At 37.5% G+C, this 23,242-nt stretch overlaps 2 protein-coding genes across 2 annotated transcripts in view; one reads left to right on the forward strand and one right to left on the reverse strand.

Moving 5' to 3' along the window:
• Positions 1-23,242, forward strand: part of LOC135681249 (E3 ubiquitin-protein ligase NRDP1) — a 32,690-nt gene that overhangs the window by 3,220 nt on the left and 6,228 nt on the right. Inside the window, exon 2 of the mRNA XM_065195616.2 lies at positions 608-4,848. Coding sequence (XP_065051688.1) covers positions 622-1,590 — 969 coding nt within the window. The 5' untranslated portion in view covers positions 608-621 and the 3' untranslated portion in view covers positions 1,591-4,848. The remainder of the gene's footprint in view (positions 1-607; positions 4,849-23,242) is intronic.
• Positions 7,779-20,228, reverse strand: LOC135681247 (beta-1,4-galactosyltransferase 6). The gene is made up of 7 exons (XM_065195613.2): positions 19,709-20,228; positions 15,482-15,615; positions 14,678-14,794; positions 12,525-12,712; positions 11,999-12,121; positions 11,038-11,142; positions 7,779-10,641 (listed from the first exon to the last, which is right to left on the reverse strand). The coding sequence occupies exons 1-7, from the start codon at positions 20,136-20,138 to the stop codon at positions 10,482-10,484; spliced, it is 1,257 nt and encodes a 418-aa protein (XP_065051685.1). The 5' UTR covers positions 20,139-20,228; the 3' UTR covers positions 7,779-10,481.

Here is a 23,242-nt window from a genome sequence, read left to right on the forward strand (position 1 = left end):
TTTGTGTAATTCTAACAAATATATGCGCACATATAAGAATTCTTGGAATACTTTGTAGATGGTGAAAGTTCTTTGAAAACAAAATGCCTATTGTAAAAATTGCCTGGAGCTGCACCTCCTCAACCTCAATTTTCAAAGTGTTGGGTTTAAAGGATCTTATCTCGCCTTGCACCAGAAATATAGTCAGTGTTAGTATACATCTCCCATAGTTGCAAAGGGGCATGTTTCTGTTGCAGATGAAAGCATCAGAAGCTAGGCTGTTAAATTTGTCTTCTTCCTAAAAGCCTGAAGAATTTGCTCTCTTACAATCTTGATTGTTATTTGTTCTCTTACACATTTGTTGCTGTACGGATTCAGTGCCGAAAAGGTGTTTATTTTGTCCTCAGCATCGTTGCAGTAATATCAAAATTAGCTGGTTTTCGAAAAAAGGGATTGGAAAATTCCTCATCAGATTCTAAAGCCACCTTTAACCCATAGAATTCCTGGATTTTTCAATGGCATGTGGAATAAAAAATTCACGAGAAATTTGATGAAGATCCCCCTCTTAAAATGCCAAATTTAACATACATTTCTTGATTAATGATTTAGATGTGATCTTCTCGTTTAGATACCAATTTGAAAATGGGCTATGACCTTGCCAGATTCGAAGGAGAAGTCGACGAAGAGCTCCTTTGTTTGATATGCAGCGGCGTCCTGGAGAACCCAGTACAGGCTCCCGTTTGTGAACATGCCTTCTGCTCGGCATGTATCCATGAGTGGTTAAAACGACAAAGTACCTGTCCTGTGGATAGGCAAGTCATTACTTCAGCGCAATTACAGTCTGTCCCAAGGATATTAAAAAACCTTTTAGCGAGGTTGACGATACAGTGCTGTAATGTCGAGTTTGGCTGCAGCGCCTGGGTCAAATTGGATGTTTTAAATGCTCATCTGTCTGAGTGCGAGCACAACCCTAAACGGCCGGTTCACTGCGACCTTGGATGCGGCCTTGTGATCCCCCTGGACGAGATTGGCCAGCATAATTGCGTCAGGGAACTGAGAAGCATCATCCAGACACAATCCGGCCAAATAACCGACTTGCTTGAAAAGGTTCAGGATCAGCAGCAACAACTTATTGAAAACAAACAGGAGATTTTATTGTTAAAGGACATTATGCGAAGTTTTAGTGTATCGGCGGCTAATTTATCTCTACCGTCGCCATCGCGAAGGAGCTTTATTGACCACGGTGGCACGGACGAGGTTCAGCGATGGATACAGACTTTACAACCCGCGCGGGTTACTCGTTGGGGCGGTATGATATCCACACCGGATGCTGTTTTACAAGCAGTGATTAGACGGTCGCTTTCTGATAGCGGTTGCCCGTCTTGCATTATAGATGACCTAATGGAAAGCGCTCATGAACGGAGGTGGCCCCCAGGATTAAGCACGTTAGAAACAAGGCAGTTGAATAGACGTAAATACGAGCAATACTTTGCGAGGCGGATACCGGGCAAGCAAGCCGTGATTGTTATGTCCTGTGAAAACCAGCATATGGGTGAACCTATGATACTCGAACCCGGTTTAGTTATGATCTTTGCGCACGGTATCGAGTGATTGGTTAATGCTTGTATTGCTATTTTGTGTGTTTAAACATGGAGTATTAGGTTTGGTCTGTTAAAATCTGAGCGTCTTTGTAAGCATTGATACACCTAGTTAATACGATGATGTTTATGCATTGTGTTTCGATAATGTGAAGCCGAATATCGTATTTTTTTCATATTTGTAAAAAATAGAGCCCTAAAGATATGCTACACATCTATTTGTATTGAACTAGGCTTCCATGTTGCCGTAAGCCCTGAAGTCAGCGCTGTGACGCACAACCTATGGTTTTCCCTGCGCGTGAAAACATTCAAAGTGCATGACGGGATAGATAGATCGCGCTGAAACATGGTAGAGGTATAAGGAAGCAGCTTTGAGGCGCAGCTTTGAGGGGCAGCTTTGAGGCGCAGCTTTGAGGCGCAGCTTCCGTATTAAAGAAATAATCAATGTATTTGTGGAGGGGCAGTGAAGCGTTGTTTCCACCCACTTAAACTGGACGCGTCTAAGATGAACTAGGGCAGCAACACTCAGCCTGTACTTAGCGGCTGTATAAGTGGAAATCCAGGGGTTACCTATATATCTAAAAAAGACTCTGAAGTGTTAGCATAATAAAGTGTAAAAATGATGAGGCTACAGGAAAAAAATAGGGAATGGTTTTGAAATTTGTACCTCGAAGCTGAGTAGCAAAATGTACAATTTTCCTTCTTTTCAAATTTTACTTCTATTGTCAATTGTGTTACAACTTTCTACCCAAAATTGGTCGTCAATTATTCTATAAATATTTATACACAGTTCAAAATTATTTTCGAACTTAGAAGCAGTCATGGCAAACCATAGAACCAATTCCTTTTTCGCAATTAATTTTGAGTTTCATATAAACAAATTTAGGCCTTCTTTGTAATGCGACAGCGATAGATTTACCCCAGGGACTCTTAAATATTTCACTCTCACCAACAAGAAGACGAACAACAACAACTTTTCACAGCTCCAGATCTAGGCCTGTAATAAAATGGCCGAATGCACGTGTAAAGAGACAACTTGACGTATTAACAACGCTAACTTTTAATCCCAAGGTATGTTTTTCTTTCCGTTGTATTCAAATTTAATGTAACATAACTACCCGGTATGACAATAATAGACTTTGCACATTGAAAATTATTTTACTTCTGTCAAAACATTTTGACTTCTCAGGTGTTTTGTAAGGCCCAATTTGCTCATTTCATCTCGTGTTGCTAATACGATGTTCGTTACTCGCCAAGGTTGTTTTATTCGCTCAGTATGAGTGGCTACAGTTAACCTGCAATGATTGAGCCTAGCTTTACCTAGTAAAACGTCCAATTTTGGTTCTATCTCTAATTTCAAGAATATTTATATAAGTATCTTGGCTGTTTGTGTCGAACTTCGGTCATCAACGGCCATTTGTTTTGTCCTTTGCATAGCATTGTAATGATTTCTATTGATTCAAGTTTTATAAAGATTTGCAAACTGTTTGTTTAAAAAAGGATGATGTTTTGAAAAATTATTTATTATAAAAGAAAACTCTTTATCAAAAACTAATCTTGACACACTGTAGTCTAGATGTGTTTTTGCATCTCTATTTTAGTGCCCTCCCCCAAGTTATAAATTCTGATCCTCGTGGAAATAGTTTTGCCTACATGGTAAATCAGTTAGATACAGTATTTCCTCGAATTAGCCCCACCTCGAAAAAGCCCGCACCGTAGAACTACAAATTGTCAATAAGACCCCCCCCCCCCCGAATAAGCCCACACTGCTACCATAAATTCTCGAATTGGACCCCTCACTTTGATGATTGTTCCCATCTGAGGTTGCCTATATGGTGTTTTATTGAATTACCATAACAAATTCATACTTTTGGTAGTAATTAATTAAATGCTCATAAAGAAATTCCTACTAAAATAAACGAGATATTTTAATAATGTATTCTTAATGCCTGCAATAATTTTATAAGCCCCCCCTTCTTATAAGCCCCCTAATAGGCCCCCATCCAAAAATATCGAAAATAAATAAGCTCCCAGGGGGCTAATTCGAGGATTTACGTTATTTAAAAATGTGGTTTGGATCAATGCTCAAGATTAACCCTTCCAGATCACTGCCTACACGACCCTAGTATTATTCTCCACCGCTTTATTGATGCTTTCTGCCAAATCGCATACTGCCGTCATTTGTCTGATATGAAAAAACGTGTTTATCATGGAGACTTTGTCTGTAATAATTTTTGTGTTTTTGCGGTTATGCATGTATCAATTTGTGTTGCTTAATTTATTTGACATTATTACAATAGAAGCCCGTCAAAAAAGCGCCAATGACAGTTGTATAGAATTTAGACATACTTTGTACTGTTGTTAAGGATTTTGGTCTAGAATCAATGATTTGGACTTAAATTGTCTGCCCACTCAACGTATTTCAGATTTATTTTTTAATTTGCCTTCAAAATCCATATTTTGAGTAATTTGCTATTTCGCGTCCCATAAATAAAAAAGACGCGGTACCTTTGATAGAATTTATCGGTTATCTGCCGAAAACTTTGACCTGATAGCACTAGCAACGGATAGATTATTTCCCTTTGTCACGTGACATTTGTCTTGTCGCCATGATCACAGTCAATTCTATTGACTATGCCATGATGAATCACAACCTAGCCTTGGATACACGTAGCAACGCATAATTTATGCCATGGGGATATTGAACGATAGTTTATCTTTGCCGATTTCGAAACATTAAAGGCCTCTGACACAGTTAAAAGTGGCTTACAGCCACTCGACCACGAGCGGTTGACCAATCAAATTGCGCACAGAGAAAAACACGTGAACAGTTTCCGCCTTTCTGCAAATCGGTGAAAGATGAAAATGACGAATACACTCACGAGGTAAGACTGGGATCTAATAAAATTTGAAAACGGCGGGAAAATTTCGAGGGTGGGTTTTCGTCGAAATTTTCCCGCCGTTTTCAAATTTTATTAGATCCCAGTCTTACCGCGTGAGTGTATTCGTCATTTTCATCACATAAAATTAGTAATAATGGTCAATTATCTTTGGAAAATCATGATTGAAATTACTTTGGGCTGTTGCTGAAATTTTTCACTTTTATGAAATCAATTTCGATTCCAGAGGACAAAGATACATTTATTGAGTTCGAGGGTGAATATGAAAGCCTTCGTGCCGTTGTGATAATTACATAGGCGATCACCGCCGAATCTAAGGTTGAACAGTGAGTGCATCCATAACGGGATTATGAACCATTCCTAGATTTAAGGTAAGTATATAATTGATTTTGTCTAAATTTGAAATGTCTAAAGCGCTTTGGGTGGGGAGAGGTAAAAACGTAATTTACCTGAATCTCGACACGAAATTTATCGATCATTTGCAAGGTGTTTTTTATATTATTCTTTGCGATCAAACAGTGGCGCCAATATAGGTTAAATAGCAACGCATGATGATGAACTGGACAAAAAATAAGGTGGAAATTCGCTCTGTAAAGGCGTGCAATGTTTTTTGTAGACAATGTGGTAAAAACACGCTGAAATGGCGAAAATGGGCCTAATTCTAGCTCCGAAGCTGTAGCCACTCATACTTAGAACATGGTAGCGAACAGAGCTCTCAGCCAATCAAAGATTTGACCGCTATGCTGGGTTCAGCACCATACAGTAATATACTTTCCACCGTTACAGCACCACACAGTAAAAAAACCTCTTATCTGGCAATACTCTGGCGTAATGGCTGCTGTCTCCATCTTATCATTTTAAGAACTGTAGAAGAATTCTGATCAAGTTTATAATGAAAGTTTTAGCGGCTCTGTTTGGTAGTTTTTGTAAAGTTAGCTATCTCGTTTCAATGCAGCCTCCCCCCATACAGAACATTGTTAGTGGAAATATGGCTCTATGATGCCACAATAATTTTTGATGATATTTTAGCTCATAGACATTTCGTATTCTGATCCCAAAGGAGGTTGTCATCAAAATGTTTCACATTTTTGGTTGTCATCAAGATGGTTGGACTACTAGATGTTTCAAATTTTCAAGAATTTCAATTTTTGTGTCACTGTTAAGTGTGATATTCAGATCACTGATGTTTCTCGCATAACATCAAACGCTTTAACGTAAATTAGCGTTTATATAAATCAGAGAAAGAAGTAGACCAAGACATGAATCCTGTGGTACACCGCAATCGACCCTGTGGTAGCTAGAAGCTGAGTCCGCAACCGGTACACTAGTAGCCTGCGTGCAGACTTTACTTTCCGTTGCGAAGGAGAACCAATACGGAACTGTCCTGGCTCTCCTTCGCAACGGAAAGTAAAGTTTGCACGCAGGCTAGGAGACTAACTTTCAGAAAGAAGTTAGCAATGCTAAAGAATTTGGTTCCTGCTAAATTGAGCAGAACAATAGAAGATTTCATTAAATCCACGTAAATAATATCAGTTTCTAAAATCGGCGCACCGAACTTGAGCTGGCGAGAAGGTGTGTACAGGGGTTGTGTGACACGCCCCCAATACTTCATGAATTGGCTGGAATATCTTCAGTTCGTCCACAAAATCCTTAACTCTGTCGATAAAATCCTCTATCAGAAGTTGAAATAGCACCTAAACTTGTCTCCATCTATGTCTTGGTCGGTATATTTTTCAATTGATGACTCTCTAGCCCCCACGTCTGTAAGGTCAAGCGATGCCACTGTCAGTATCACCTAGGGGGAGAGGTACCCCCACATGTTAAGTGTAATACCGCTACTCCAAGCGCTAAGCCTCGCTCTTACCTGCCTCGTTTGCGCATTTCCTTCGCCCCATTCATCCACTCTCCCAGCGTTAGTCATACTTGTTTGTGCATACTCTTTTACGTCAACTTGCATCGCACTCTTTGTTGCATTGCGTATACTAGTAGGAACACTTTCACTAAGGAAACCCACCCTCTATTATAGTATTATTTTAAGAACTACACTACGGATTGACTCAGCTTATACATACGTATCTAGACACTTTCCTATTGTTTTTTAGCTTGTTTTTCCTCTTATGTAGACACCTAAGATTAGCACATTTACATATTTTATTTGTACAAGGAACTAGTTTAACATATATATATCGTTCTCTACGAATCCTGAGTTAGTGAAGAGTTAGAGCTAGCATTGTGAGCACGTACACTTCGCTCTTGTGAAAGGCTTAGTGTTACAAGTCGTACAACGATATACGTTTGAGAAAACTTGTGTCATTCTGAAGTTTTGCCGAACATTTAGCTCGGAACCTGCCGTATTTAGGAACCAATTTACATAAGGATAGGGGCGCTCAGGGTGGGGGTACGAACCATCAACTCGAAAAGATAATTTTTAGAATATTTTTCATCCCAAGAATTGAATTCATCCCAACAAATATTTTTTCATCCCAATGCACAAGAATGGTTGCAATTTTTCTCTATTTCTTTAAACTTTTCCCATTTTCAAGGCCTTAAAAAAAGACAAAAAAGTTCGTCAACCCAAAAAAGAAATTGTACAAACGACTGCCCCAAACAAGTAACTTTGCTCAAATCCTAGACCTAAAAAGTAACATGAGCACCCCTATGCTAAAAATATGTGAGTACCCCCTGGGCAGTAACTCCCACAAAGTCCCTTATCGGGGGACAATACCCCCTTTCCCTCCTGGTCTGCGTTGTATCAGGTCACCATAATGTTTTTCGAAGCCAGTTAAACTTCGCTTAACATCTCTCAACTAATCACCATTGAACAGGGAGTTCAGAAAACGCTTTCAACATTTCACTGCAGATTCAATGTAGAGCACACCTCGTTGGTAGAGCATGATCCGATCAAACACGGCTTTGTCCAACTCGACTCCCATCCCACATCTTTTCAATTCTATTGTGATGTCATTCTAAATATATTTTTGGAATTTTTTGACTTCGGACCAGGCAACTTAAAACAACACTGAAATATACCTGTAAACTGTGAAAAACAGCTAAATATGTCAATTATTGGGTGGGATACGGCCAATGAAAGATTGGAAGTTTATAACAAATTACTACTATTTTTGTTGGTCAAGCTATGAACAGCGACAAACAAAATAATAGTGATTCGAAGGGGAAAGAGTCTTTGCTTATGTGGCCATATCGCATTCAGTTTCTAATACATTTAGCTGACTTCGCAAATTTATTGGAATTTTGCGATGCTTTTGCAGGTTATGAGATCCAAATTTCTAAAGATAGACTGTTATGACGTCATCAATTCTGTTCTAAAATCATTCCATTACAATAGGCTCTTACTGTTATAAGATGTGATATCACAATAAGATATACGTCGGCTTCACTTTTAAGATTCTAGACTAAACAAGAATACATCACAGCTTTATCTAAATCAAAATATTGACTATTTAGATGTTTATAGCTCGTAAGATCGGAGATGATAGAGAAGGGTGGGCCATCTTGACCAGGGGCGTCACCAAAGGCACATAAAAGATTTTCGTCGGGCGAAAGAATTGTTTTCACCCTATAACATTTTTGCAACAATTGTAATGTATTAATATTTCTGTAGCAGTTGAACCCTCAAACTACACTCTTTTTTATTAGAACAATTTTCTAAGAACACAAGCCTCAAAATTGGTCAAAAGTTAAGAACAAATTAAGAACAAGCTGAGGCTGAGCTTCTGCAAAATGCAATTTTGAACAACGTTTTTTCTCAAAATCGAAAATTTTTAGCGATATGTGGGTGCTTTTTCGATGAATACTCAAATTTGTCAGCAAATTACGGCTGTCTCACTCACTTTGTTCGCAAATAAGGCTTGAACACCTCTCTAGAGCGAAAAAGCTAGCATTGGCACTGCTTACACCCTATTAATTTAAGAACAAATTAAGAACAATCCAGTCTCAGATTTTCGAAAATATTAAGAACAGTCAGCATGAACTCAAATTTACTGGTTCTTATAAAAAAGAGTGTATGGCACTAAGATATGAAGTTTGAAATAGCAGCACATAAAAGAATATAACATTGCTTATCTTGTGACCACACCATTAAAGAGCGAGACACGCCCTTTTTGTTGGCAAAAATCATTTCTGTGCCCCTTTAAAAACGGATTTGCCCCTGGTCTTGACGACGGTTACAACAACGCAAATAGTATTTAGTCTATATTTCTATTCATTGTTGCTCATGTAAAATATTCGATAGTACACAATTTAACATCATAAAAAAGCAAAACCACACCAGCTAATAAAAACCCGGTGAGACTGATGGAAAGCCTGGTCCAGTTACTACATATGGGTTTCCAGGGGGTCATTTCAAATAGTCTAGATCAAAGGGAATTAGCCAAAAAGTGACTTTGGAGTAGCGAGTGTGTTGGAGGATCTTGGCAAAGCTACAGAAAATATGATATCTAATACAATTATAAGAAAGGCCACAGATAGTACACCCTATTTCCGCATTCAAGCTTTCTTGGCTCGTCACCGGTTTCTCTATCAAATATCAACGATGTCAATTGTTAAGCAGCACAAAACATGACGTAATATTATATTAGCTTAGCTATAATAAACAAACAAACAAAAGCATTTCATATCAGAATGAGGATCTAATCGTCGTTGATTTTCAATAATGTACAGTAATCAAACGTAATTAACCAGTGAATGATATAGGCATAAGAAACTTTAATATGGATAAGCCGTAATAAAGTACGTAATCAGCGTTAGCACTATGATATAAGAAAGAGGACGCGGGAGTAGTGTCATACAAAAACCTCAAGAGATACAAATGCAAATTGAAAACATCGCGCCAAAATAATACTACCGTACAGACCTCTAAGCAATGAGCCAAAATATTCTAAAAGAAGGTGTAGATGTAGTAGCAAGGGCATGCGAACTGGAACATCGCATTCTCTGTGAGTGTTTTGAGCACAACCAAAGGCACAACCGAACCAGCGGGCGGGAGTGATAAGAAATTTTAAAAGGAGTAATCTGTTTCGAATCTTTAGGGTAAAATAACTCTCCATTCCAGGAGGCATGAGGGGAATTCGTTAAAACCACATTTCTAAGGCAGGACCTGTTATCGTACTTTTGTGTTAGCCTCTTAAGCTTGAGTAGAAAAAGGTTCACTGGGAAATTATAGTTTCGCGGGGGCTATTTAGATATGAGTAGGGTAATGTGGAGATGTTGAAGAGATTTTTCAATGGCAAACCGAAACGGCTCTGACATGGATCTAAACGATGGCCAATATTCAGTTTTGACGTTTTCTATTACGCAGTTCATCTATTAGTGCTTCTACGCAATCTACAATTTCATGAGCTCTAACAAATGTTTGTAATAAATCTGTGAAAACACAGGCTTTAGAAAGCAATGAAACAGAATACTGAACTCAAAAACCACTAGGCCTGAGTAACATGATCCCAAAAATCTACTTTGGTAAAGATGCCCTTAATATTAAGCACCCCGATTCTGTCTATGAGTGACCCTGCTTAAAATTAACGGAAATTTGCAAAATAACATTAACTTTAAAATGATGGTTAGGCTAGGAAAATGTTCTAAATAATACAGGACATATAAATATATCATTATTGGATTTATCAACAAAACTACCAAAAAATATTCTTAGTTAGTATATCAAAATAGAATTATAGCAATAACTCAAGGGCTACTTTGGCACAATAAAGACGCGACAGTCATGAAGAGGTCATAGACCAATACAAACTTCAGGGAGTGAATTTCCCTGTCTACGACCTACTCCTCCATTATAGCGAGAGCAGTCATTTGGTCATTTGTATAAAACATTAACAATACTGATGCATAAAATTCAAGTATTCATTCTGGCAATATGTGAAGCCATTCTTGCGCTTCCAGTCTATGACTCCTTGTGAGTATTTTGATCAGTATTGCAAAATATTTAGTGGAATGGTTAAACCTTAAATATACAAAAATTACACTACTACCGGCATCAGATCTTCAACTCTCGCGACCTTTTCAAGTCTATTGCAATTCTAGTAAATAAAGGCTCCTCCATCACTTTGTACGTATACTGCAAAGATTGTATTCTATTTAGCCCATCAAGGTCAATTCTCTGCTTCCGTGTTTTGGAATCATGATACATTTTTTGGCTGCAAGAAAGAGGTAAGTGTAAACGAGGCAAGTGTAAACGAGGCATGTAAAAACGAGGCAAGTGAAAACGAGGCAAATGAAAAAGAGGCAAGTTTTAACTAGCAGACACCAAGAAATTCAACGACTATCGAAAATGTATGAACAAATAAATAAATCTTAAGGTGGATGGGCAGCTGCAGGTTCTAAACAACATTGTAGGCGGTGCCTTGGGCATATTCTAAATTCCCAACATTTCCTTTGCGAAGACGGCCTATCCAAGGATTCGTTTGAAAAGAACAACTTGATTCCAATTCCAGAGAAACATCATGAACGAAACGACTTAAAAGACCGATTTTCCAAGGCATTATCAGTCAGTAATTAAATTCATTGAGGACAATGGCAAAAAGGACACTTACTTTGCTACAGTCCTCCCATCACTTCTGAAATGGTTCACTTGATTCATTGTGTACCGGCCCACAGCTTGAGGAGGACGATACAACTTATAACCCTTATGCGCAACTCTGGAATAAAAGCGAAAACTGTTAAATTTGGTGTGAAAATAAAGGAGGACTTCGTTCCGTATATAAATATATAAATATATATATATATTAACATCTAATTTGTCTTGTGTCACCAGCATAAACGACCCTTTAGAATTAATGCCCAAAATAAACTTTTTAAATGCAACAAGTTTTTAAAAAACGCCTAGGGGTTTCAAACGGGAATTTAACTGGTGTGTTAAGGTGTTTAGGCTATCGAAGACTTCAAATTGGTTTTTGTCACCATTCGATAAAAATGCCAGTCATCCATCAAACATTTTCAGTACAAACTATATTTTATCCGGAGAAGGTGACAATAGGTTTTCAGACCCCCATCCTTCAGACCCCCATCCTTCAAACCCACTATAATAACTTGTCAATTTGCCTGAAGCCACACTGATTTGATTATACCACGATTCGGTCAATAGCAAATGATAAATAAATAATTTTTCGCTACAATGGGTTATTAACAATTCAAGTTTATTCAAATATTCATCAATAGAAGCGAACATTCCCATTGACAGTTGAAAACTTCATCAACTTTTCATTATATATACACATACCAGGTTAAACTGGTTGGGATTGATTGGGGTTGAAACTACCGCTGCGAAGAGTCCAGTCAGTTCAGTTTATAAGATACGATGGAAGATACACACAATTTATCGATGGTTGAAATTATACGGTACCAATCGCATAAACCGGGGGTTTTGTGCTTCGCATATTTTTTGCCACGGGGGGTCGTTTTGGTCTTTATTTCCAAAAGTTTTTATTGCCTAAATATCATGACATGAATAAAAAGATACGACATGAATAAAAGGTAGAAAAGAATGCAACAAACCTCGTATAAAGATCGTCATCCTCACCACCCCATCCCCAATACATGTTTGAAAATCCATTGATGGCAATGTACTCTTCAGTTGAGAAAGCTTCAACACCCCCAAATATGGTCGGGTATGGTAGCCTAGGCAACATACGATGGAAAGTTATTGCAAGCGCAGCAAAACAGATATCATTTTGGTAATGATGGAAATACAAAGAACCGTAAAGCCTCGAATAAGAACCCTCCCCCTAAAACAGACTTACACACCCCGCTCAAAAAAGCAGCTCCTTAAAAAGACTAAATCTAAATTAGAGCTTCCTTCAAAAGAGCGCCCCAACCCTGTGTTATTTATGTCATCTATCTAACAACTCAAAACGTCTTCTAGAATCAAGGTAAAACTCTATGTAAAGAGTTCCAGTCTCATTAGTCATTTATTTGCACTAAATCTCGTCTCGATGCTTTCACACTGTTAATACATCCTGTCTCTATTTGTCAAAGTTCGTGGCATTTTGGAAATAGATAAAACACAAGAAAATGTACTTACTTATACTTGAGGGTGTCTACTGCAACGGACATATGAGCCGGAGTGAATGGACATCCATAATAGTTCTTATCGTTTTCTGCCAGCAGATCGATGTCGTGGAAAATATAGCAATCGTAGTCATCAATTTTTCTTGTCTTGTCAAAACCAATGTTATAAATGGATCCTTTGTTCCATGAGGTTACGCCAACCTTGAATAGGAACAAATCAAGATGAAATGAGGATACCAAATAGAACTCTTCCATAATTATCTCTACAAACAGAGTGTTTATGTGTATATAAAGCATACCAGCCTTATATGCTATCATAAACTAACGAGATGTCAGTTGATTGTGGACTTGTCTCTATTATGTTTCGTGCTTCAGAGGGCAGTTGAAATTTATTTCACTCTACCCCTCTCTGTTCGTCTTCTTCGCAGGTCCAATATAAGAAAGATATGGCAACTACACTCCCAAGCATGAAATAAACTCGGGGCAAGTCTAATTCTATAGTATATATTTTTCCTAATGATTTTTAAAATATTTCTTTTTAAGCTTTATACAAGTAAAACTTTTTCTGCACTCAAATATTCTTTCTTTCCTAAATCTCTTAAACTTTTATAAACCATTTAGCCGTGGGTCGTGAGAGGAGGGCAATGCTAATGCATACTTTTTAGTACAACTCTCGATTCTGTTTTATTTAGTAGTTCTTCTAAGCTCAATTCCTTCCTTCATATGGCGGTTAAACAGAGCTTTAAAAGCACAATTGCGGCACTTATAGGCCAACTCCACGAACCTCGGTTCCGCTATTTTTAGCGTCGGTAAAGTGAGGCAGTAGCGAAACAATTCATGGAGAAAGTTCACGGTGCTTGCGCATTCTAAGCGAATTTGTAGTGACACTTCTTACGCTTGTTTACCTTCTTTTTCATTCTTATTCATACCTTCACATTTAGAAATCTTAGCACATGCATCCTCTGAATCAGTCGCAATATTAAAAATTCCTTAATCTCTATTTTTTACTTTCGCTTTGTGGCGTTTTTCATTTCACACGTCTTAACACGCTAACCCGTTCATTTGTTTTTCCAACATAACTTATGTATATAAGTAAAGTACTTTGTAATAAGTTCAGTACAATTCTACAACCAAGTTCGTCGTTTCTTACAATAACATATTGACACATTTTATTGTACGACACGCAAGCTAGTATATTTATATTGCCATAAAAGTTTAGACCAGCAGCGCTGGTAGCGATAATGGGAAAATATGACGTTCTTAAAAATCCAATGGGTGGACCTACTTTGTTGCCTTTGCTAGAGATGACAATATTTTACAAACGGAAAGATTAGAATTAAACCTTCACTGGCCTTTGTAAAGGTTAATTCTAAAAAGATGCCGATATGTTATTGTTTTGAATGGAATTTTTTTTCAATAAATATTAGTGGTAACGAACAAATTCGTGTAATTTCTATCCCATCAACCGAAATCGTGGTATTTCTATGCAGACTTAAACTAAAGAAACTGATTAATGCAAGGTTACCCTGTCGCAAGATATATCAAGGTTCTTTGCAGCAAAGTGTTTGAGTGTAGCCAATTCCTGCCATAAAATATGGTTTACGAATTAAACTGTCCAAGCCCTTTTGACCCACCACACAGTAACCTCCGGACAGAGTTCTTCCATTACAAGGCTTTTAAATTTTCGACTGCCACAAAACATATATCACAACCAACAAGGGTGTCACCGGCACAAGATGATGGTGTGAAAAAAGTGAAGTGGTTCAACGGATAAGCCCCCAGGAAAATCCTTTGGACTATAAAGAAACGGTAAACAGAAAAATCACAAAAGACGTATTCGTTTTCGGGAATGGAAGAGATTTGATAAGAATTTCGAGACCTTTCTGAAAATCAAAATGACTATATTCAGAAAAAAATTCGTTGATTGCAGGTTTTTATTCAACAGTTTGTTAAAATTATACAAAGGTGTACTAGTTGTGCAGTAGGTTCGTTTGAGCTGTGAACAGTAAATTAACAATGGTAGATTAAATCTCAAACCTTCCCACGCACCGAAAACCCTGATAACAGGAAAATGAGCACTTACATCTAGGAAGATTTTATATGAACGTGAAAGATAGGATCCAAATCATTTTATTGTTATATTGATGCATAAATTCAAATATATACCTGTTCAATCACAAATACCCTGTACGATATAAGTTGACGCTGGAATATCGGGTGCATGTGCAAAAGAAATGACTGCAGTTGCACTTCTCTGTTTCTATAGGGCAGCATGATAGCCACCTGACGAAAGAGAGAAAAATTCTTGTAATCAAAAGAAAACCATTTTAAACAAAAAACATATAGCCAAAGCTTTCTAGATAATCATATAGCATCTGAGCTTTTAACTCCTGTTTTCGGTTTATCATAATAAACATCTTTTTACTTTGCTAGCAGTTACTTTCATACAGGAATCTTGTTGGTAGCAGTACTTCATTGTATTGTAAAGAACCTATCCTGTATACAGGGTCAATTACCTTGTATGTGATATTTGTAGTTGTATTTTAAGTCGAGTTGAGAATGAAATGTTTCCATCATTATTATTATTTGTAAAAGGAGCAGTTCTTTTTTAAAGGCCACGGTGAGCTGGGCTATCAACGCTTTTCTTGTCTCGTTTAGGATGTCCTAAATTATTTCTAACTTGCACTTGCTTAATAGGTTAACTCGTCAATCATAAGCAACCATACCACACTGTATTAATTCAAGCCCTACCCGAACTTGTCTTCAACTTCTGCTATTCTAAATATTGTTCTACTTATACAAGAGTTTCATAGGGTGCATCATGGCAGCTATGCAGTGCAAACAGTGACCTAGAGCTGTCAAAGAAAAGGGCTTACTTTGGTTTCTAAATAATCGAAATACCAATTCTAGATTGCTATAAGAACCTTTTTTTGCTAAATGCTTGCAAAAAATTGGACAAAGTTCCCTCACCTTCGTTCTTGGTTTGCAATGCTTGGGCTCCCACCAGCCTCCAAACTCTACCAGCCCGCCATTTTCTACAGACAGAGTGTCTACCAGGTGAACTGAATCTACCAGTTGCTTCACATTTATTTTTTTTAGTCCCTCTGTGAAGAACAAATTTGATGTTGTCAGCAGTTTCAAAAAGGTATAATTTAAACAGAAACGAGGAAAACAAATGAGAGTCATTTGTTCTCTATTTAAAAATCTGGCCCGAGAAAAGGAGGTTACGAGGGAGCCGTGGCGTTTCAATTTCAAATGGGGGTGGGGGTTTGGCCAAGTGACCATTTTTTTCAAAAACTTCTTATCTTAACATTATAGAGGATTTTAGCATGAGCCTGCAAAAGAGAAGAGTTTTAAAATGATGTAATAACATAACTTTTTTGGAACTTTTTAATTTGGATCACATACCCTGAAAGACCGAACGAGCCTCTGAAAGTGTTAAAGAATCTAGATGCATTACAAATCAGCTTGAAATGTGGCCATAAGAGTAAAGGGTTTTTACCCGTAAAATCACTCTCTTTTGGTCTATTTTCATAGCTGTATTATGAACAGAGCAGCCACAATTATAGTAATCCTTTAGTTAAAATCGCTTATTGGCCATTCCTCAATTGATCATTATCATATGGCTAAAGATATTTTCATTCTCTGTTTTTGTATTTTAATGCCAGCAAGTCAATCATATTGGTGGGTTTCAAGGAATTTCCGAGTTCTTGCCACTTCCAAATTTCAATAGCCTCCTAATATTTTTGCTTCGAGTTCTAAATTTCTCAAATTTTTCCGAGAGCCCAACCTTCAGAGAGAATAAAATCAACGACATGCGAAATACGTCTTGGACATGCTTAGTGAACTCTTGCTGGGATTTCTTGCGAAGAATTTCTCTGCGAAAAAAGTTAAAATGAGTTTAAAGGCTCTTGCGCAACCGACACGGTTAGCGGCAGTTAGGTCGTTGTTTTCAGTTATACAAAGCGTGCCTACAACTTTTTCCGCTTTTCGCTAGCGAATTCCTTCCGCATACAATCATATGTTAAGAATTATTATGGTACTGATTATTATGATGACCATCATTCTCTTGTAAAGGCATTGAGTTTTGCACACGGAGAAGAACAATAAGTAATTAGCACGCTTCATTAACCATTTGTATTTAGCCCTATTGTTTACTAGTTTTGAGTTCTGTTCGTGATGAAAAGTATGAGCTTCGAGAAGACTCTTTGTACTTCTGAAATTCTAACATCATAATCCGCATCGTTTTGGCAGGTTTGAAAACTTTGCATTCCAATGCCGTGAGGCCAACCAGGTCCGTCGAAGTAGCGCCGTTACTCTACTCCATCCACTCCGCCAATTGTTAACTTTACGCAAACAGGTCCGCGCTGACATTTTTAGGGCCTCGGGCCCAGGTATTTACGAGCCATAAGCTTGGCCTCTTGGACTTCAATCAATGAGTCGAACAAATACATTTTTACTCTGATGAAGCCCTGTATGCCGGGGCGAAATGTTAGTATATTTCTTAAATTTAATTTATTTTGAAAATTTTATCTCGTGACATCGGATTCTCGTCGTCGTATTGCTGTGTTCCTTTCGTAACGTATATCTTTCAAAATTTTGGAATATGAGTGATTCCAGTTCACTGGAAAATGCACCCTTGCTCTACTACCATACATACAGGCTGCACAGCGGGAAGTGCGGCCCTATACGCAAACCCATTAATCTACGCCAAATTACGTCAGTTTTTGCACCAAGAGTGAGCCAGACGCCAGTCTTACATACGCACATTCCTATCTGGGTGTAGTATCTAAAGTATTTTGCTCTTTTCCGCGCGTTTCAGCTCTGTTCACCCATGAGCAACACCTAAGTTGATTTAAGTTATCGGATTGCATATAACATGATAACACCGATCTTCTGTTGTCTGGATTCCAGACTCTGGATACAAAAAGATCTTTACATTTCAAACTTCGGGAAGTCCAGAGGCTGGACGGGGGCTATTGTCACCCGAGCGGAGAATTTACCACACCAACTCTTATTGATGAAGTTTTGGGCGTAGATTATGAATTTGAATGTTCATCAAGTGTTTGAGGGGACTTTTCCGAGAAACAGGGGGTCAAATCCCAAAAATTGGGGGTTAATTGGTTTTTCAGGCACTGATTGCTTGTGGTGATCTTATGTCAGTTAAAACACTATATTACTTATAATTAGCTCTTTATAAAACGAATTTGGTCATTATAAAGCCGGTTCCTATTTTTGGCGTTCCTATGAACTTTTAACATTTTATCTTGTCGGAAGAAAAACCTACAAGATTGCATTTTTCAAACATTTTTAAGTGAAAATGCAACTAGAATGTATTTTAAATGAATCTGCTAGTCTTAAAAGGTCTCCAAATGCTTTATGCGGTTTTCCAGTAAAGAAAGAAAAATAGGAGCTAAAAGATATAATTTTTCATCGTTTTCTTCATCAATGAAAATCAGTTAATGGCGTTGTTTCTCTTTACACTTTCTTAGGCATTCACCGCATTGTAAAATGATCCATCTTTGAGCTACATTCTTTTTTATAAGAAACACTCAACTTAAGTTCAGGCTGGCTGTTCTTGAGGTTTTTCGAAGATTTGCAGCTGGATTGTTCTTAAATTTTTTGGGTGTAAGGTGTAAGCCGTGCAATGTTGGAATAAATCGCTTCCCTTTTCCTTCACAAGTTCATAGGCCCCCCAAAAATAGGAACTGGTCATTTAATGACCAGATTCGCTTGATATAGAGCTAATTAAAAGTAATATTATGTTTTAACTGACATTGAAATCATCATAAGCAATCAGTCCCTGAAAGACAAATTACCCCCAATTTTTGGGATTTGATCCTGTTTCTCCAAAACACCCCCTCAAACACTTGATCAATATTCAAATTCGTAATTTATGCCCAAAACTACATCAGAAAAAATGGTGTGGTAAATTCTCCGCTCAGGTGACAATAGCCTCTGGACTACTAGAAGGGTGATTCTAGTACTGTAAAAACAGCAGCTTTTGTCTGTGAGCATGGGGCCGTGAAATTATTCTGCTCAAATTGTATATGACAGTAGCCTGCGTTCAGACTTGACTGGTTTTCCCAGAGATCTCTGGGATATTAAAACAGTTTTTGTCTTTGAGTCAAATCTCGACATTGTAAGAGATTTTGAGAAAAAGACAATATATCTCAAAGTTGAGACTAACTGCACATAATCTAGAATTAAAGGCTGGCTAATTTGATAAAAAATATTATCCCTATACAAGAAAGATATTCCAGTCTCTGCTTAACAACAGGCTCACAGTTTCTAGGTAATTCAATACAATTCAACACAGCCCAAAACATTCAACACAGTATGTTCGTTATCATGTTGGCCCAAATAATTATATTACATGCTGTAAACAATGTGTTCTTGTTTTTTTTAATGATTTGAAGCTCAGTTGTTCTTTATAATGTACTTATTTCACGATTATTTTTTCTACATTTACACACTCTGAATTGTTTCTTAGATAACTAAACAGTTTTGAATTTTATTTCACTTGAAAAATTCCGGTAAAATCTCAATATAAAAACATAGTATCTTATCTAATCAGGGACGGATGCAGAAAAAAATCTGACGTTTGCAAAGTTTCGACCCCCGGACTAGTACAAATGTTAGGCTTCTAACAGTTGTCACCATCAACATCCGTTTAGGCGATTACTAGCCGCTTTCCAAAAATCGACATAATTAGCCGATGAATCATTGAAGCTAGCCAACCAAAGATAAACTCACGATTCCAAGAAAACATTTGCGTAACATAAAGAAAGACATTTTTTTAACCTAAACTGACGTAGTAACGGTCGACACTTCTACTGTGATGCGGAAAGGCCTCCTAGGCAAATGCGTTGGTGTCAAACAAAAACGGTGTGATTCATTACATCGTTATTTCAAGTAAAAGGGCATAGCAATTGGCATTTAACACTGATGATATTGGACACACTGCTATTACCCATTCCTCCTAAACAGAGAGAACACACTAATTTAAACAAGCAAGGTTTTTGGATTTTGGATCATGGTCAACGCACAATTTTATCATGCTAGAAAACAAAGTTGCTGGCCAATACCGGTATTGGCCAACTACTTTGTTTTCTGGCAAGATAAAAATTGTGCGCTGCCACAAGCATTCAACAACATAGGCCTGAATGCAAATTTTCGACTAGAAAAGAGACTTACCTAGCTTATCACCTCCTTCAGGGCAGTATTCTTTCATCGTAATATTGACCTTCGATCGCGTAGGTTTCCTGTCGATCTTAGGCCCATCTTCCAAGCGCTCATCCTTTGGTCGTAACAACTTGGTGGGCACAGCCCTAATATTATTTGACCGTTGCGTGGTTGAATCAACCGTTGCTGCAGACTGAGTAGCTGGTCTTCCATCTTTCTTGAAAGTCTGGCTATTTATTTGAAAACTTTCATCTAACAGCAAGTTATGACGAAACCCTTTACCTTCTTTGCTGTAACCTTCTAATGTTCGTAAAATCTCAATGTTTGATTTCAGTCTTTTTTCCTTATCGCTGCTGAATATTTGGATCACAACAAACGAAAAGTTTGCCACGATAGAGAGAATCAATAGAATTTCTAAACGTCTTTTATTCCCCATTGCCATTATGGATGTACGTGAGTCGAAGTGAAATCGCGAACAGCAACGTCCTAAGCGCAGCTACGAAAGAATAGTCTGGTATGGCTGTGATGAGGGATGTCAAGGTACCTGTCAATAAAACAACAATGAACTCGTCGGTTGAGCATGTTGCTATGGCAAAACCCTCGCACCTGCGTTTGGCTGTTTTCACCCGGGACGATAATGACACGTAATGACGTACTTTGGAAAACATCTTTTCGATTACTTTGGAATTTTCGAATTTGGACCAAATAGCTTGAAGGTGTCCAGTGGCTCTATTCAGGGCCGCGGACAGGATTTATAGGCCCCGGGTCAAAACGAAAGATAGAAAGCAAGTGGTCCGAGGAAAATTTTTGAGACGATGGTTGCTAAAATTGCGGCTATTTTGATTGCTGAAATTGCGATGGTGGCTATTACTTCTTTGGTAATTGAAAGGGGGCCTATTATAGGGGGGGGGGGCAAAAGCCGCAAAACCCTGCAAATTAAGCGCAATGAAATTAAGCGCGAAGACGCGGCCGCGATAGCAAAAGAGCGCCTATTTGAGAAAATTGAAATTTGAAATAATTAAAGTTTTCGGGGAAAAAATATAACTATTTAGATTTTTTGGTTTTGAAATATGAAATAACTATGGTTCCCAATATGGAATAACAAAATAACTGAATACATCTATTAATGTTGTGTCAGAATTATCTATTTGATAACAGCATTGACTCAAGTGACTTTTGATATGTAGAGCTGTTAAGATACCATATTACGCCTGGGTTGCTCTTTTAAAATTTTCAAACTTTTTTGAGGCATTTTCTCAAAGGAGGCGCTTAAAAGAAGAGGCGGCCTTTCATACTTCACGATTAGTAAAAATGCCAATAGCATAGAATCTACCGCAAATAGTTTTTGCTTATATTATCTCAACAAAATAGACGGGAGCATCAAATGGCATCATAAAAGTGTTTTTATTTACATTATTTGTTCCACATCTTTATACTATGAATTCTTTCTAAGACCACTAAAAAACAGTTTTGTAAACCATTTAAGTTGCAGGGTTGATTTGCTGATAAAATCTGTCCTCTAAATCTTCAAATCTCTAAACAGATATTGCTCATTTTCAATTTTTTTTCTGAGGCTAGACATGTTTCCCGCGAAGTTATTCTTATTTTAAACAAATTAGACGAAGCACGCAATACACCAATTCGACTTACAGCCTCATTACTGCGTTAAATCTACAATACAAGCACAAACAATATGAAAAAATTGTATCCAGCCTAAAATTATGATGATAAAGCCAAATCTGAGCATAAAAATGTCGTACATAATGAAGTCTGGAGAAATTTCCTAAACGAGGCCGAAATTCGAATTGGTGTATACTTGAGAGAAGCAAGTAACCGATCTCTCATAATGTCAAAAAGATTGTTTCTGACCATACTTTTTAATTCAATATGGCGCCAATAACTAATGCTAAAAATTGATAGATATTATGTTTTTCATGCAAGACGAAGTAACTATATTAGATCAAACTATAAGGAAATATTATGAATAGCCACGTGAAGGCAACCGTAAAGAGAATTTGGCCCACTACAGCTCCTGCTTTTTCACACTCGACGAGTAACCCTTGAAAAGACACCTAAAATATCTACTCTTTAGAAACATGTAGTCAATCTCTAGTATTTATAACGATTTCTTCTTGAGAACACCGAAAGAGTGGATTTTGCTTAGTTTTGGCTTTTCATGAACTTTATTTTAGCATTTTTTCTTGCTATCTTATGCATCCAAGACTGCAAGTAACTAGAAATAACAGTATGACTGTAGTATGAAGAATTGATTAAACAACTGAATTTACTGGTTATTAGGGCTCTTGGCGGATAGTAGAGCCAAAGAAGATATCCTAAAATATCCTCAAAGTTAAAAAAGTTCAGTTTTATCTGTGAACAAGCATAAGCATTTGAATTTGCAACGCTTTTTTCCCAATCTTTTTATTGCATTAAGTTTGTTTCTGACTTTGCCTTCTAGTGTTGCATCAGGCGAAATATCGTCCAGTAAGCTCAAATTCATAAAGTATTATCTTCGCTTTATCATTGACCAAAACAGGCTCAGCTCACTGGTTTCAATGTCCATGGAAAATGAAATTGCCGAAAAACTTTACTATAGCTCCATAATTGACCTATTTACAGATGCAAAGACTTGGAAATTATTTTGTTAACTAACTAGAAAATTAATTAAAGCTACTAGCTCTGTTTGACAAACATAATGGGGTTTTAATACTGTTGCTGCTTCTACCTTATTTCATTTTAAGGTTTTTTTCTATTAATTTTTCTATTATTGGCAAGTTTTGATAATGGAGACGCTGAATTGCTACTTATCAACTTTTGGCTAAGTTTTTATCTGTGGGCCCATAAAGTCATGGGCCCCCGGGTCAGTGACCCCCCTGACCCCCCCTCTCCTCAGCACTGGCTGTATTATGTGTACAGTAAATGCTGATATTTGCTTGCTTTTTGAATGTTGCTTTTTGCCATGTCATCAATTTTTGCCTTGTAAAATAAACCAATCAGAACAGCATTGGAAGACACCTGACTTCTGTTTTGGTTTCAGATGGCCTACGTCTTTCCGCATTCTTTTTCTCAAACATTCTCGCCTTTAAAACGCCAATAAAACAGGTTGGTAATTATCCATTTCCTGTTCCTTGTAAACAATCCATGTATGTGGATTCATATCAGATTATTATTCAAACATTTAAAGTTCAAATTGACGAAAACTGGCTTGAAAGTTTCATCAAGCTTCGATGGCGACCTTTGAAAGTATTTGAAGAAGTTATCCTTGTCTTATAAATGTAAACGTAAATCTCTCTTACCGAAAGATGGAATTCCCCCTTCTGAAGACGTCCTGAATAAATTTTTCTAATCCAGTATCACTTTTTGCTGTTTTGCTCGCTTTTTGAAAAATTTAAAATTTATAGCTCTCTGATAAGAGCACTCTTCGGACAGTCGCTATATTCTTTTGTAATACAGTGAATTCGCATAAAAATTTCTGCCAGTGTAAATTGAACTTCGAATTCGAGAGAAAAATTCGCAGCTAAAAAATTCGTGGCGAAAAATTCGCTT

The sequence above is a fragment of the Rhopilema esculentum genome, chromosome 12 (genome assembly GCF_057945365.1).
Source record: "Rhopilema esculentum isolate cy_ngs chromosome 12, ASM5794536v1, whole genome shotgun sequence".
Taxonomy (NCBI): domain Eukaryota; kingdom Metazoa; phylum Cnidaria; class Scyphozoa; order Rhizostomeae; family Rhizostomatidae; genus Rhopilema; species Rhopilema esculentum.